Raw genomic sequence first — 15,018 nt, forward strand, 5'->3', positions numbered from 1 at the left:
AAATATAGCAAGGTTAAGGTTTATAGGGGATTCTGGAGATAGGGTTTAACCACTTTATACAGAGTGGTCACGGAAAACCTCAAAGATAGGGTCTTATTTGAGCAGAGATACAGAGATAAGAAGTAAGTAAGGGACCTGGCCACACAGTTATCTATGGGAAGAATGTTCCAGGTCAAGGAAAACACCAGGTTTGTAGATCCCTGAAGTAGAAACATGCATAATGACATATGAGCAAGGAGAGAGGAATGTGATAAGGCAGTGCTGAAGAGGGTCAGAGAGGTGGTGTGGGGCCAGACCCTGAGCAGCCTTTTAAGCTACAGCAGAGAATTATGTTTTTACTCTGAGGAGCTTGGATATCAAAGAAAAGTTCTAAGCAAAAGAATGGTATGATCTGTCTTGTGTTTTGAAAGGATCCCTGGATACTATATTGAAAATACACAGGATCGGGAAACTGGTTGAAAGGGCTATCAGATAGCAAATGGAAGAATTAAAGTTGATTTTAGACTTCCAGCTTTGGGATGAAGGATGAAGTTTCGCAGGACTTTGGGAAGGGAATATGGGCAAGACTGTAAATAGTGAAACCCTATGGGAGATTGCAGTGACTCAGACAAAAGAGATGATTGAGACCCTGAATTAGGGTAATGGTATGAAAAACAAAGAATGGAAGAAAATAGAGGGGAGGGGTTGGAATCAAAAAAGGAAAATTAGAGAGTAAAAACACCAGGATTTGAAGGTTGGGGGAAGGGGCAAGGAAGCAAGAGAATTCTGGGCAAGGCTGCCAAGCTTCTAGAAGGCTGGAATGTCCAGAAAGATGAGCTGGATGGCAGCAGCATTAACCAGTATAAGAAACAGATGAGTCACAGTTTGGGGAAGGGGAAGGAGTGACTTCAGCCACTGATGTGCTGTATTTGAGGTGTGAGTAGACTAAGGAGCTATGTTTGGCAGGGAGACATATAAATTTGCAATGGGAGAGGTGAGAGCCAGAAATAGATTTGGCAAGTGTTAATACAGAGGTCATAGGTGAAGCACCAGATAGGATAAGATCACCTAGGACAGGCGTCTGCATTCTTCTTCATACCTACAGATAAGACCAAGATGGGGGTAAGAGAGATAATAGGAAAGAAGCAAATCCAGCAGGAGGGATGAAAAAAAATTAGGAAAAAAAATTAGTAGAGAGTAGAAGGAAAAAAAAAAGGCCACGTGTAAAACATTTTAGGCCAAGCATACCACTAATTCTGTGCAAATATCTGTGGTTTTCTTTTTAATATCCTTTCCTAGGTCATATAGCAAATTTATCAGCCTTTCTGACCACAGCTGCATTTTAAACAGATTACTTCAGGGAACAATTTGCAGTGGTGCTTCGATCTGTCTTTTCTTTTTTGAACTTGGCCAACTAAGACTCTACCATTATTACTGGAACAAAGTTTATTTCAATTCAACAAACATGCACTGGACTAAGTGCCAACAATACAGCAATGAGTAAAACACAGTTCTTTGCTCCAAGAACATTTAACCAGGATGAAAGACTCAGCAACAAATACTTAGAATGATCTTTTCAAAGTGTAAATTTGACCGTATCACTCTACCTAAAACTTTCTGTAGCTGGGACTGCTAATCCCCCCACCCCCTACAAATATCCACAGCTTTCTTCTTCTAACATGGTTAATATGGTTAACATGGCCACTGAGAATAAAGACTACATTCCCAACCTTCTGCACAAAAATATATGGTCATATAACTAAGTTCTAAAGTAAGTGGAAATGTCATCAGCAACTTCCAGAAGGTATCCTTAAAGGGAAGGACATTTACTTCTACTCCTCTATCCTACTTTCTCTGACCAGCTGTCTGGAAGGTAGATGTAATGGCTGGAAATGGAGCATTCATCTTAGGCCAAGAAGTGATGTTGGAAATGGGGGCTACACATATCAGAGCAAGAAGCTGTGAACTAGCTACAGACTTTGAATGTAAGATAAGATTAGTTACATTGTTATTTTGTTGTTGTTTCTGGTGGTTGACAGCCAACTAATCTACTGTTAGTATGATAACTGATAATTATAATACAGCAATATCTACCTTCAGCTCTATTTACCCATCCACCACCGTGATGTTTGAGTCTACAGTAGAAATGGACACACAACAGATTTAATATTGGATATACAATACTCACCTTGTGCAAAAATATTTGCCAAATGAAAATTCAAGTATTTACAAACAGACACATTAATATAAACAAATCACTACACTTAATAAGTTTGCAACATTAACAAAAAGACATAAAATTCATTCTTTAGACATCAATATTATGGACTTCCAACTTTAAGATAACTTCATTAATATTTTAACTTACTTCTTTTGAAGGATTCATTGGTAATGTAAAGATAGTTTTCCAATATGACCAGACAAACATTGCAAAAAGTAGATGATAAGCAATCAGGCACACAACTAAAATGAGAAGAACATAATTACCATTATAGTATGCAAATGCAAACTAAAACCATCCATGATATTTACAAAAGATCTACTTGTTCTCAGCCAAATTCTTTAATAATTTAATTATTTCATATCCCATGATTAGAAAACTCTCATCTGTAGACAAGCCCATCTATTGGCCAAATGGCTACAGGGACCTTTCCTAAATTATAAAAGTAAGGCAGCTATGCCTGCGACTTTAAATCATAAACACAGAATTGGAGGCTTTAAGAACAAATAATAGCAAACGCAGTTCCTATTTGAGAAGCAGTTTGCTAATTTTGCTTAGCTGTGGTCAAATCTGTGGCCCTGATTATGCTAATGACAACATATTTAAATAGAGACCATCTGGACAAAAAGAGATTTCCTCCAACAAGAGTTCAAGTGTCTTGTTTATCGCAGGGGACAACTGTTAAGAAGAGCATAGTTTTTTTTTTTTCAGGCAATGTGTATAAACACACCTTGTATGGCATTTTAGTCTTGAAATACTGTACTATGCAAAGTAAAATATTAATTTTGTATACAGTAACAAGGATCAATTCTGAAAATACATTAATATACAAATTAATTCTGTAAGACAGCTGAATAACATTTGTAATTTAAAATGCAGCCTATTTGGTATTTTAAAACTGTGGCACTTTTTAAAAGAATGACGACACTCTACATTTATCTTTTTAAAGAATGACGATACTCACAGAATCATTTAAAAATTCAATTATTCATTAAGGCACTTAAATGAGTGTGAAATGACTAGAGCTAATGACATTTTCTACAAACAATACGGGTGACTCAGGTGTGAGGCAATACTCTAAGTTGACACAGGAGTTGTTTGATATTCCTACATCTCCAAGCCACAGGAATCTTTGGCACAGTGGCTACCATTTCAAGGGAGAGGTCTCTGCCAAGCGTCTGAGAGAATTCAGTCTGGGGAGTGAGAGAAGTTTTTAACCCCACCTTGACTCTGCATTCTCAAAGTATGATTTATTAATCCCAACCAAATCTCAATGAATGCTATTTTTTAAAATTCTTTTTAAAATTTTATATCAAAAACAATAATAAACCATAGCTTACCTTGTTCTCCAACATTTTCCATGGACACTAGAGAAATAAACAGAAAAAAGAGAGAGTAAAGATTAGGACACTTCTGGCAAACACAGGGCCTGAAAGAGACATAGGGCACTCAAGTAGGTTAATAACCTGGCTCCCCTTCAAACCAACATTCTCCAAATATTTGTTCAACTTTATTTCGGGGAGAGGTGAGAGTGAGTGGAAGAAGGAAGCCATGGTTGCATTCAGTCAGGGCTCTGTTGGCATTTCAGCCCTGAACACCACACAGAGAACAAAACCGGTCAGGCCTGCCCCTTCTGGGTCTTAATCCTAGATCGATGGTTTCTCAGTCTTCCCAGGGTTCAGATAAAAACAGTGTTCTCCAGGTCATCACATCTCCGGAGACATTTATTGCTCTTTATACATTGGCAATTGCCTAGTTAACTCCCTGGAAAGCATAAAATGTTGTGTCCATGGCATACACTCTTGTCAAGTTTCTCAAGTATAACCGCTGGTGCCCAATGACTAATAGCTCCCTACTGCACAATGAGAGATGCAGGAAGCATGCCTGAGAAACTGCCACTCCTTGGAGGCTGCTGTAAACACCCCAAGGTAGATGAGGACCCTCCATCAGGAACCACATAGCTGAAACACGCTGGGACAGGAAGCTGTATTTATAACAACCCAGGCAGTTTTCCTACCTTCTATACTGTCTGCTTGTTCTGTTTTCCATATGGTCTTCCTCCATTGTGACTAGAGTCTTTTTTGGAAGTTTTGGCCTATCTCAAAGTTGGAAGTAGTAGTAAGCAAAGGTTTGGTACTTCCTGGAATATGATTCCATTGCTTTTGATAAGAAGCAGTTCAGCAAACCACTGGTAACTTAAGTCTAGTTCAACTTTTGGTCATAAGTACATCCGAAATCCAAAACTTCAAATACTAAAATACGCCCTCATAGTAGGAAAAAAAAGTATTTCCCCCTTAAATTAGCAAAGAACAGTTATGTAATTGTTGCTAGAACAATTTGATTTTAGGTACTTTCATTGCAAATGTGTATTGCTGTGATCTTTCTTAGTCAGAATTTTCCTTGCCTTCAAATTCAAACTCTTTTTTTGGAGGAATTATTTACACCACATAGACACAGTAACTTTTCTTTATAAATCCACAACACTATTCCAAATTCAGTTCAACACAGATACATCTTAGCCCCATATATTCAGTCTGATGATGATGAATGCCAAGAATAAAGATTTGATTCTAATGAATGAATTGTAAGGAGAACACTATAGCTACGCTCTATTTTTTAATCTTAAACTCATTTACTGAAAGACATTCACTAACTACGCTAGGCTTAGTCTTGAGGATAAAATGGCAAATAGGATTCCATCCCCGTGCTCAAAAAGCTTAAAGTTCATGATCACTCAAATTCAAAATTAAAACTAACAAAAGACAAGGACATGTGGTCATTAAGGCATTTTCAATTAAGAAATCAGAGCAGCTCAGATTCAGAAGATTAAAACAAATATAGTAGTAGCAGCACAAATACGCTTTAATATCTCCAGTCCTCACAAAGTGTCTGTGTGTCTCATGTGTCTTTGATCTCCTGTCTAGCTGCTACCCATTTTTCTGGCCTTTTCACAGGAAAAAAATGATTTTAACAATCATTCAAATGTACTGTCTCTACCCCTGCCAAATTCCTATTACCATCTCAACCAACTCCAGCTGGCCTTGCACCCCAGACTCCACTGCTCATCACTCCCCTTTAAGTCACCAAAGCTCTCCCTGGCAGTGGATTCTCCAGACTCAAGTTACTCTAACACAATTAATGATGCTCTTGTCAAAATAGTTCGTCCAATTGACAATGAATTCTCCGACTGAATTGGCCTGCAGGAACACCCTGAAGTAGAATCTTTTGTCCCTTTAGCTACTTTCCAAGAAGCTGCAGCTCATTTTTCAGGTATTACAGATCAAAATTTGGGCGGTAGGAGGTACATGACAAATCATTCCCGGGAATGCTAGTGACACTGCTGCCAGACCATTTTAATGACAGACTTAAGAAAATACATTATTCAGATCAATATTTCCAGTTGAATTCCAATTGTATTTTTTTCCTAGCAAATGTTTTTAATTAATGTTCCTTATAACAGATTTACTTATATTTTTAAGTCTTTATCAAACTGTTCCTTTCTCATTCTCATCTGTCATTGTGATTGTATTGACAACTGCAGTCCCTCCCTAACCTCAGCTTAAGCCATTCCCCTTTTTATGCAGGATGCTTCACCACTGGAGGCTACCTTGCTTCTTTTTCTTCTTCTTCTCCTTCTTTTAAGATTTATTTATTTTAGAGGGAGAGAGAGCATGTGGGGGTTGGGGAGGGGCAGAGGAGAACCTTCAAGGAGACTCCCCACTGAGCTCAGAGCCTGACTTGGGGCTCCATCCTATGACCCATAAGATCATGACTTGAGCCAAAACCAAGAGTCTGGATGCTCAAACAACTGAGCCACCCAGGAGGCCCCAGGCTGCCTGCTTCTTGAATATGCTAATATTGTGTCCTCTGCACCTGCATTTAGCTGGATGGTAGGAGACCTGGACTCTAGTCCAATCCTCCAAATATGTGTGACCTTGACCATGACATTCAGCTGTTCCATACTTTGATTTTATTGTTTTTTGTTTTTTTTTTAATTTTTATTTATTTATGATAGTCACACAGAGAGAGAGAGAGAGAGGCAGAGACACAGGCAGAGGGAGAAGCAGGCTCCATGCACCGGGAGCCTGATGTGGGATTCGATCCCGGGTCTCCAGGATCACGCCCTGGGCCAAAGGCAGGCGCTAAACCGCTGCGCCACCCAGGGATCCCCTGATTTTATTGTTTAGAAAAAAATCGTACTTTGACAGCTCCTCTGGCTCTAAAATTATCCTAAGTTCTACCCTGATGTATTCTGAAAAATTACTTACTTTTAAAAACCAAGGACAAAAGTCACCTCCAAATAAATCTATCCATGGGTTTTTAGGAAGAATTTGTCAAGGACAAAGTGGTGGCCTTCCATACAGAAACAAAGAGTAAGGATAAGGCTTCTTATGCAGAACATCCCAACACATGGCTTCCAATTGTGCTCAAGATTAAGAGCCTAATAGTCCTGACCACAAACATCATGCCAGTCTACATTCCTCATTGGATCCTCATCCAATTCCTTAAAAACCCATTTTATAACAAGGAAACCATGGTCTCTTTTAAAATGTAAACTGATAGCATCATCTCACTAAAAACCATCCCATGGCTTTGCACTGAATTCACAGTGAAGTCCAATCTCCTTATTTTCTCTGGGTTGAACGAACATGATCTGGCTCCTACTTACCTCTCCAATATCACTTCTCAACAGTCATACTCTTGCTTACTAAGCTACAAATAGGCTGGCCTTCTGTTTCTAGAACATACTAAACCTCAGTGTCTTCATGCTGTCTGAAAAGCTCTTCCCCAGCTCCATTCTTGGCTAGCGCTTTCTCATGCTTCAAGTTGCAATTTCAGTAACAGTTTTGCACAGAGTTTAGCACAGGTCCAGCTCACCCCTGCAATCATTAGGATATACTGTTTCTTTCTTAACACAGTCCAATCTGCAATTATTTTTATTTGTTTCTTTTCCATGTCCCTCTCTAAGGTTTGAATTCTATCTCTGCCTGGATCCAGGTTTTATCTCAGCCAACTTACTTAGCCCCTCTGAGCCTTATCTCAATATTTATCCCATTGGGTTGTTTTGTGAGCTAAACTAGGTAATGTAGGTAAAAGAACCTAGAATAGAACCTGGCAATAAATATTAGGGGCTCAATAAATGTTAGCTGAATATGGAACATAAATATCACAAAAGAGGGAAGTGTTAGGAGTTCCCCCAAAGTTTGGTGTTAACTGTGTTAAAAACAATCTGGAGAAAGAGGTACGCAGTGCATTTTCAGTGTGCAGGAATGCTATAATTTTCTAGAGAGTGTCATGTGAAGTCGGGGGGAATAAATTGCTGGAAGACTTTTTGAGTGTGAATAAGAAAAAAACAACAACCCTGCAAGTGAATTACAATGTGGGCAAATTAATATGAGAAAAACTAAAAAGTGACTTTTAAAGTATATTTTCTTTCCCTACCCATTCCAGAGATTTTATTTATTTATTCATGAAAGACACACAGAGAGGCAGAGGGAGAAACAGGCTCCCTGCAGGGAGTCTGATGTGGGACTGATCCCAGGGTCCCGAGATCACCTAGCTGTCCCCCTGTCCAGGTTCTGATAGAGCCTGACATGCACCAGATTCTCAGTAAGAGGAGCTGCGTCATACGGAGAAAACTAGGACTTGCCAGGTGGCTTGATGCATTCCTTCTGCCTCTAACCCAGAATTTATATCTAACAAACACTCCTGAACTAAAGTATATATTAGAAATTATCAAACAACCACTCAAGATGGTTGAGGAATCGCTGGAGAACTTTCCCTGAAGGATGGCACAACAAAACCTCAAAGACAAAAATGAACCACAGTAAGTCAGGCAGTATAAACCACAGAGAGGAAGTCTCTTACATAAGAATAGGTTATGGTCCAAAAGATTATGCAAGGCATTTGTCATCTGGGTGGTTAGGCCTCCATACTGGCCACCAAAAGCTTTTCTAATGCATAACCCACCTGGAACAATATTGCAAAACTGTAAATTAACATGTTATAAAAATTAGCTATTCTGTGAAGGAAAGGCTTTTGAGTTTACAAAATCCATACTCATCGCCTTTCCATAGCAGGCATTCATACATATTTTTAGCAAAGACCCCTGGATTCCTCAGCTTGGGAAAGCACCACAGACTGAGTGGCTTAAACACCACACAGCTATTTTCTCAGTTCTGGAGAAGTCAAGTCCAAGAACAAGGTGTTGCAAGGATTGGTTTCTTCATAGGCCTCTTTCCTTGGCTTGTAGAGGACCGTTTTCTCCCTGTATTTCACATCATTTTATCTCTGTACATGTCTACGTCCAAATTTCCTCTTCGTAGAATACCAGTCAACTTAGATTAGGACCCACCCTCATTAACCTAATTATTTTAACTTAATTATTTCTTTAAAGGCTCTGTCTCCAAATACAGTCATATTCTGAAGTCCTACAGGTTAGGATTTCAAGCTATGGATTTTGGGAAGACACAGTAGAGTCTATAACACTCCCCAAAATAAGACTGAAGCTTGAGCAGGGTGAAGGCTGGTGGGGTTTAGAGGGCATCACAGGCCAGGGAGGGGCAGGAGGCAGACGTCAGGGGGTAAGAGAGAACTAAAGGAAGGAATAGTTAATTGAATGCTTACTATATGCTGATGATTGTGCTAAATTTTTCAAATGTTTCTCTCATATAGATCTTACAGCAATCTGTGAGGAAGGTATTATCACAACTTTAAAAGTTAGGACGACAGTCTTACAGAGGTAAAATAACTATTCTAACGTTATTCAAGTCATAACATATGGAGCTAGGATCTAAATATAAGTCTGTCTGACTCCAAAATTCTTTCAAGGATTCCATGTTGTCTCCCAAGCTCTGAATGCATCCCCCCCCCCCCCCCCCCCCCCGGGCTTCTCTGTCCAGGGCAGCCATTCCTTCTTTGTTGCCATCACATAATCCTGGCCTGTTTAATATCGTGCTACCACCTGTTACTTCTGATTTGGGATGCAGGGTTTAAAATGTCCTCTTTGTCACCCCTTCTCCAGTAACCTAGAAATCGATCATTTTACAAACTTTGAATACAAAAAATTAAAATATTTGGTCAGATTGGGGTGCCTTGTTGGCCCAGTCCACTAGGTGTCCGAACTTCTGATTTCAGCTCAGGTCATGATCTGAGGGTCTTGGGATTGAGCCCTACATCAGGCTTCACACTCAGCAGAGTGTCTGCTTGTGATTCTCTCTCTCTCCCTCTCCCTCTCCCTCTGCTCTACCCCCCCTTGCATACTGGCGCTCTCAAATAAATACATCTTAAAAAAAATATTTGGTCATATTTCAGAACAGTACTTGAAGCTGGAGTTTTGTGAGCTCTCAATTCAGTAATTAGGAAGGGAACAGATAATCAGGTTCCTGGGACAAGAGTGAGATGATGACATAGGAAAGATTAGGAGATGGGAAGGGGGTTTGCTGATCTTACTCCTGAACAGTAGAGGGAACAGTGTATAGGCTCCTAAGGTACATCTCCCACGTGTAGAAACTGACAATGAAGAGAGATGGACCATTCATCTGTCCTGATATGGTGATCTGTAATTCTTACAGTTATCAAGATCTTCTAAGTTAGAAATATTTTTCTCTCTCAATAACATGTTTTAGCAATGTGACCAAATCATTGCTCCAAATATCTAAGAAGCTCTACTCTATAGAAACAGTGTGAAACCCAACTTGTCCAATTGAAAGCTGAGAATCAGCTTAAATCATTAAGAATGTGTGTGGGTCTTTCAATACATCAGTTTTGAAAGGGAAATTAAAAAGCTTTGTCTCATGATTATGGCTCTGAAAACTCACTGCCACTTTCCCCTTGGCTAAGGCCAAGGCAATTCCTGAATCAGTAACTGTACTAAACAGTGCCGTGAAATACCGACATATGACCTCAGGGCTGGTCTTAGTGTCCTCATTTCACAGCTTACTCAATGGAATCCTATAATCCCTCTGTCTCAAATTAAAACAGAAGAGATTCCCAGGGCCAGCAAGTTGTGTGGATTTCAGTGCAGAGGAGTTTACCCATCCCATGAGATAGAACTGTGTGGTCCTCCCTCTTTCACACATGGTCACAATCCACTCAGATACCTACAGTGCCTGGATCTTTTCAAGGCCAACTGCCTACCTTTCCAATTGCAGATGCCCTTCTCTGGGTTGGAGCTGAAGGGCATGACCAACTCCTCTGAGCCATGCAAGTCTGTAGTGGATGCTACACCCCTAGCAACGTTTTACCTGGTTCCCACATGCAGGTTGTCTGCTATGAGGGAGAGGGTCAAACAGGGGTTTTAGATCCTGAAAATATTTCCCTCATTAATCAGAACTAGAGTTTTAGAATTGGAGGGGCCTTAATGATTACACTGCCCAATGTAACTGTCACCTTTCTTACACAAGTATGTACATATTTATTTATTGGTAGCAAGCAAAAATGCCACTTGTATTTTGTTTCTTTCAGCATTTAAAGATGTACATGGTAAAATAGAAACAATTTTTGTAGTATATTTTTTAGTGTCATTGTATCAATCTCATTATTTGATATACTCAGAATAACCACAGAAGATAATACTACGAGTGCTTTCTTCTTATTCCCAAACACTGGCTGTCTGATTAGGTAGAAAAATTAGTGCTTCTCATCTGCTTTTCCAAAGAAACAACTTTGAAAAACCTCCCCAGGCTAGCGCTACATGCCGAGTACTATATGACCAGGGTACATATTGCAAAACACATATAATACAAAAATTAGGCCAATATTTCTAGGTTTGTGTAAATTATTTGGCACTTATGTAGTACCCCAGAGGGAGGAACTGTATAAAGCTGTAATTCCAACCTTTTTGCCTCTGATGTTCATCAGAAGAGAATTTACAATAGCACCCCTGAAGGGATAAGTCAAAAGATTTAAAACAACATTAGCATAGCAATAATTACTGCAGTATCGCATTGGGTCACAATATCTATTAACACATGCAAGGGTGTCAAACTGGGTATCATCCTTCTATACGGAGACCCTGGGAAGTACTATCTTCTTTCGTAACTTTACTGTCACATACTCATGCAGGAAACTCACACACACAATCTTCCTTTGATCTCAGCTTGAATTAGTGTTCTCCTTCTAATGTGCAACCAGTCATACCATTGTACTACACTGCTTTTACCTACAGCACTGGCAGTCTGCCTGACAGTAACTGCAGGAATGTATATTCCATTGCAGCAGATTTGGTATAATTTGATATAATCATAAGCCGGAAGCCTCCACACAGAGAAGAAGCGTGTTATTGCTGCCGCTGTATGATACAGTATATGACAACAGTGCAGTATTATACAAATACCACCTAATTATATGGTAGATGGATTCATTAACATTAAGTGGGAAGTTCTAATATTTGTGTTCAGAATTGAGTAAGAGACATCAATATTTGGACTGAGTCTCTTCCTCTGTTCATTGTGTGAGCTGCATTTCGTTTTACTGCCTGGATCTCTCCCCAGTTGTACGTACTGATTTTTGCTTCTGTTTGTAAATCATTTTCACTTACCCCAGCCCTGCAGACAACACAAATGCCTTGCTATTCATTGGTGAATTGTGTAGTCGCTATACTGTGGATAAGGAGCTAGTTCAGGATTAATACCACAGGTTACTGATGCATCCACAGAAGCACATGTGTTTCCCCCACTTTTCCCCACCGGCTCCTGTTTTCCAAGTGTGTGTACCATTGACACTCGTGAACGTGTTGCTCTTTAAAAAGATGCAATTTGGGCAGCCCAGGTGGCTCAGTGGTTTAGCGCTGCCTTAGGCCCAGGGCGTGATCCTGGAGAGCAGGGATCAAGTCCCACGTCGGGCTCCCTGCATGGAGCCTGCTTCTCCCTCTGCCTGTGTCTCTGCCTCTGTGTCTCTCACAAATAAATAAAATCTTTAAAAATAATAAAAAATAAAATCGTAAGAAAAAAAGATGCAATTACTGCCACTTAGCAGTAGGGTTCTGGTTACTTAAGAACTATTGCTGAGTTTTAGACTATGTACAATAGGCCAGCAGCTCTCAGCATTTCTGTGTTCGGCATACCTGATGGCCTGTGTTTCATGAGGGACATGCTCCCCAGTAATAAAGGCCGCCTCATGGGCAAAATGGGATTATTCACAATTCCCTGACCACCCACTTTCCTGCTGCACCATAAAAGGACAAGGCAGTTAAAAACTGTTACAGTGACATTGGGATGGACCTGACAGATGCCTCTGGAAACCTTCAAATTTGGATGTTTACAAGGGCATACACAGACTTCTCTGGAATCACACTTTCATCAAAAATCAACTGTTGCAGGAAAACTGTCTGGTGATCCCTAAAAAAATTAAGCCTAGAATTACCAGATAATCCAACATCACAGTTCTGGGTACATACCCATAAGAATTGATCTCAGGGACTTGAACAGATGTTTATCTGCACAACCATGTTCAAAGCAGCATTATTCAGAATAGCTGAAAGGGGGAGACAACGTAAATGCTCATCAACAAATGAAAGATAAACAAAATGTGGTGTATACATACAATGAGATATTACGGATCCTTAAAGGGGAATGAAATTCTGACACAGGCTACACCATGGATGAACCTTGAAAACATGCTTAGGTGAAATAGACACAAGTGGACAAATATATAATTCCACTTCTATGAATTACCTAGAACTGTCAAATTCACAGAGACAGACAGTAGAATAGGGTTGCCAGGGGCTCAGGAGGGGAGATGGGGTTTTATTGCTTCATGGGTACAGAGCTTCAGTTGGGGAAGATGAAAAAGTGCTAAGATGGATGGTGCTGATAGCTGTACAGCAATGTGAATGCACTTAATTTCAATGAACTGTACGCTTAAAAATGTACACAGAAAATGGGAGATGGCTAGGGGCATCTAGCTGGCTCAGTAGGAGCATTTGACTCCTGATCTTGGGGTCATGAGTTCGAGCCCCACATTGGATGTAGAGATTACTTTAATAAATAAAACTTTTTAAAAAATGGCAGGTGGCCAAAATGGTAAATGTTTATATATTTTTTGCCACAATAAAAAAAAAATTAAAAATCACTTTCTTTAGAGCCTTTCCTCAAACTGACAACTTACAGCAATATTCAATTTGACCTAAAATTTTCTTTCCTACCTTTGGTTATTTCCACAGTCAAGTGTTTTGTGTGTGTGTTTTTCCTTTTCCTTAATCTTTTCAAAAAAAGGAATCTCAGAAGTGGTAAATAGAGAAAAGTCTCTGTAAGATGTAGATGCCTGGCTAGGCATTTCCACTGAAGTGCTTCATTCATGAGCCTTCCCAGATTCTCAATGCCTGGGTTTCAAAAGAATTTTTGTCAAGGCAAAATGACAAATTCCACTCCTTCTTGACCCTTCCAGTCAGTAGGAATCAGAGGAAACTGGGAATGTAAAGGGCCTTGGATATTCACTTCATACGTGTATCTGTCTCGGAATGATAGCCTTAACTCAAAGTTAAATTATGCAGCATACTCTACTGGAGAAAGGTTGGGGCAAAGAAAGAGGAAGCTGAAACGTTTTAGAAGGCCTTTCTTTTTTTAATCTAAAAGGGATTTAAAAAATGTCAGCACATCACGGGGAAATTTCAGTTATCTGAAAATTATTAAAATGGAATTTGAGTGCTTTATGCACATGTATTTCACTTCTTTTTTAGTGATTATTGTTATACTAGTGCTAAGATTTAATATACTCTATTTTAATTGTTTTAAATTTTCAAATGGATTATACAATTAATTTTATCTCAATCCTTATTATAGATGATTACATTTCCAAATCCAGAAAGAAAAAAAAAAGTAGCTGATTGTTGTATTTGTGTATCAGTTTGCTAAGGATGCTATAACAAAGTGCTGCTGAAGGCATGCGACCTAAAGAAGAAAATGTATTTTCTCACAGTTTTGGAAGCCAGAAATCTGAGATCAAGATGTTAGCAGCTTTGGTTTCTTCAGAGGTCTCTCTCCTTGGCTTGCAGATGGTCGTCTTCCTCCTGTGTCTTCACCTGGTCTTTCCTCAGTACCCATGTCCAAACTTCCTCCAGTCATATGGTGCTAGAACTCATCCTAATGACCTAATTTTAACTTAATTGCTCTTTAAAGGCTGCATCTCCAAACACAGTCACATTCTAAGTTACTGGGGGGGGTAAGGTTTCAACAAAAATTTTGGGGGTAGGGTGGGGAGATTCAGCCCATAACTTGAAACTATAAAAACATTACAAGCTTGTTTGCGAACATCTGAGTGATCAAATAATGAAAAGGTAAAATAGAGGCACCTGGGTGACTCAGTAGGTTAAGCATCTGGGTTTGGCTCAGGTCATGATTCCAGCATCTCTGGCTCCAGCCCCAAGTCAGGCTCCACGCTCCCTGCTGAGCAGGGAGTCTGCTTCTCCCTCCCCCTGCTCTTGAGTGCACACTCTCTCAAATAAATAAATAAAATCTTTTCTTTAAAAAAAAAAAAAAAAGGTAAAACAGATAATGCTCTCATAAAGGCTTCATGTTCTTTGAAGTTTAAAAATGTCTACTTGGGCTCACAAAAGGTTCAAAGTTCAGCTGGTATTCTTTCATTTAAGAAAAGTAAGTATTGAATGCTACTATGCGTCATCCTCTGTGTCAGAGTTACAATATTAATCAGACATTATCCCTGCTCTCATGGACTTCTCTGTAGATTATCTTCGTATAATGAAAAAGTTAAGCTTGCCTAATAGAGTAAAGCGCCTTTTTTAATTTGGATTGGATGATTTCAGATTTCCCAGCAACCCACACACTGGTATATATGCTTCTTTTTTATAAACCTTTTCA

General features: G+C 39.4%; 1 protein-coding gene across 2 annotated transcripts in view; it reads right to left on the reverse strand.

Moving 5' to 3' along the window:
* ZDHHC2 (zinc finger DHHC-type palmitoyltransferase 2) overlaps positions 1-15,018 on the reverse strand; it is a 64,867-nt gene that overhangs the window by 40,714 nt on the left and 9,135 nt on the right. Inside the window, exons 2-4 of one of the 2 annotated variants that reach the window (XM_041753001.1) lie at positions 12,600-12,676; positions 3,541-3,567; positions 2,348-2,442 (exon numbers count right to left, since the gene is read on the reverse strand). In XM_041753001.1, the coding sequence (XP_041608935.1) occupies positions 2,348-2,442; positions 3,541-3,567; positions 12,600-12,603 (126 nt within the window). In that variant the 5' untranslated portion in view covers positions 12,604-12,676. The remainder of the gene's footprint in view (positions 1-2,347; positions 2,443-3,540; positions 3,568-12,599; positions 12,677-15,018) is intronic. The other variant, XM_041753000.1, reaches the window with a different exon arrangement.

The sequence above is a fragment of the Vulpes lagopus genome, chromosome 4 (genome assembly GCF_018345385.1).
Source record: "Vulpes lagopus strain Blue_001 chromosome 4, ASM1834538v1, whole genome shotgun sequence".
NCBI lineage: Eukaryota > Metazoa > Chordata > Mammalia > Carnivora > Canidae > Vulpes > Vulpes lagopus.